Below are 2,536 nucleotides of genomic sequence, written 5' to 3' on the forward strand. Positions count from 1 at the left end.
TCCTTCGAAATTTTGATTGCACAAGAATCTCAGCACTAATATGTTGGCATGTCTGTAATACTTTTGACAGACTCAGAAACATTGAAAATACACACATAATCTTACTCTCAGAAAATAAAAAGAACTTTTAAAAGCCTTAAATAGTTTGAAGTAGTCTTTAATTTTTTGTTTTGGTTTGGGTTGGGTTTTTTGCTGCTATCTAACAGACTACTTCAGAAGTTTTGAAACTACAAACAGCAACTTTTCCTGGGTAAAGTCTGGTACACTACTTCCTATTTTTACTGATAGCCCTGTCTGTATAATTTCTGGCAGAACAAGGAACCTATATCCTACTTCTCATGTGCTTGAACTTAGCTGCATATCTTGCCACAGGGCAGGAAATTAGGTTTATTAATGGTGGTTTTAAGGAGTTTTGTAAGAGTAGTAGAGGATGAAAAGAGAAAGGCCACTAGAGCTTTCCTCTAATGTCAGCTTTTTTTGGTTATAAAGATCAAGGAGAAAAAAGTGTTATTGCTGTGCTACCAAAATACAGCTAATCTGATGGACAGAACACCGAGTGCAAAGTGAGAAATCTAGTTTGACTTTAAAGTTTGCCCTCTGGTGCCATGTAACTTTGTATAAGTCATTTCCTTTTGCTAGGCTCTCCACTTCGGTTTGTAAAATCACTGGGATGAACCTTTTCTTCCTTTGAACTAAAAAGAAGTCATTATAGTTAGAAAGATGTACACTTCCACAAAGCTCAACTACTGTTTTCCTCTGTACATTTATAGGTACATTTTTTTTTCTCCAAGAGCTATTACTAGGACACATTTTTTTAATACAAAGTAATTAATTTATCTCCCATTAAGAAATTAATAAATCTACAATTAATTCTTATGTGGAATTTATGTGGAAATAGGCACAGTCATTTTTTTTTTCTTTTTCACTCAAGTTATTTCTGTCCTGTAATTTCTGCTGTGGTATTTACATGATCAAACACCTGTATAACTACCAAGAGTAAAACAGAGTTGCCTTACTGAGGTAACGTCTATGAGGTAGCATGTTGGTCCTGTGATGATGGCAGGTTCACTCCAGGTGATATTAATACTGTGAGGAGATGTAGCTAAAACAGTCACGTTTTCTGGAGGACCATCTGGAGCTGCAGAAAAAACTATGCATGTAAATCATGGCCAAAGAAGTACACAAAAAATAACCCAGTAATTTCAGTGGCCAATAGAGATTTGAAAATAAATTTTTTTCACACATTTACCATTATACATTTCTTAAATAATTGTAACTTTCTTTTCCTTTTTCATCTGTAAAGCGTATCTTGTGATTTAGAAACACATCTTTCATTGTAACCACTATGACTTTTCTGGAGTATGAACTGCCTACAACTTCATCTTAAATTGAAATTATAGGATTATTAAATTAAAAGCTTTTTATATTAATTTTACATGAGGCAAGCAAAATATATGCAACTATTTAGAGAAATTATAGTTGTTTATGTCAAATGAATCATTCAAAGAGACAGAAATTGTGAAAATACCTGACTTTCTGCATGCTAGAAAAAATTTCCAGCAACGTTAGAGAGTACAAGTAGAAATAACTTCCTACATTTCCTTTCAATTTATTCTTAATGTTTAGAAGTTCCAGAAAACAAACCCAAAAAAAGTGGTAGGAATTAAAAGAGGGTAAGAACGTTCATGTTAAGAAATGGGATTTCCCTAAAATTTCCTTTTGTCATGGTGACGTGAATTAACTAGTTATTTCTTACTCATGAATAAGAAATTAATGAAATCATAATACCAACAACACAGAAGTTCTCAGTAAGTGGTATTACTTTTTCATAATGAACATTTTAAATATCAGGAAAACAGAACTTGGAATAGAAGTGACAACAGATTTGTAGATAACTTAAGAACTTGGCTCCATGGTGCCTTTTTTTGGGGTCTACTACAAAAAAAGAGACAACTGTGGTAAGTATCACAGAACAGCCTATTATAGAAGCAACAGATTTGGACATATTTCTGGAACCTGGATTCGTGGTGCCTTTTTTTTTAACCTACCACAAAAATATACATATCAGTTAACAGTGTGTTATAAAAGCATTATTAAAGTGATCATACCTATTCTAACCAGAAGGTGCAGTTTTGTTTCTAAAACAAAATTAATGCAGGAATATGTAGCTTGCTACCATTAATCATTAGATAAGAGGGGTTAATGAGGAAAAAAATGGAGGGTATACAAGGCTACTTAGTTTTTTAGGAGGAAAACAGTGTAGGAAAAGGAAAAAACAACTGAATGAAGTATGTAGCTATTGGAATTATGTATGAAAGATCAATGAGGAAAATAATAAAACTTTGCACTACAGATTTGACACCATGGCTGCAGAAAAAAACAGGAAGATTTGGGAGTAAATAAAGTGCTATGATGAGTTTAGGGTGTTAGATATAGGAGTTAGATTGCTGTGCTGGGATTAGCAGGAATATACAAGACTTTATAGGCAGGATCAAATTCAACCATTGGAAGCAGTCCCCAAAAATATTGAATAGCA

At 33.2% G+C, this 2,536-nt stretch overlaps 1 protein-coding gene across 1 annotated transcript in view; it reads right to left on the reverse strand.

Annotated features, from left to right (window-relative positions):
- The window catches only part of PTPRQ (protein tyrosine phosphatase, receptor type Q), a 103,894-nt gene that overhangs the window by 39,062 nt on the left and 62,296 nt on the right, over positions 1 to 2,536 (reverse strand). The window contains exon 29 of the mRNA XM_027904819.1: positions 1,017 to 1,138. Coding sequence (XP_027760620.1) covers positions 1,017 to 1,138 — 122 coding nt within the window. The remainder of the gene's footprint in view (positions 1 to 1,016; positions 1,139 to 2,536) is intronic.

This window comes from Empidonax traillii, unplaced genomic scaffold, assembly GCF_003031625.1.
Source record: "Empidonax traillii isolate 1590-97213 ecotype Southwest subspecies unplaced genomic scaffold, ASM303162v1 scaffold1095:size333308, whole genome shotgun sequence".
NCBI lineage: Eukaryota > Metazoa > Chordata > Aves > Passeriformes > Tyrannidae > Empidonax > Empidonax traillii.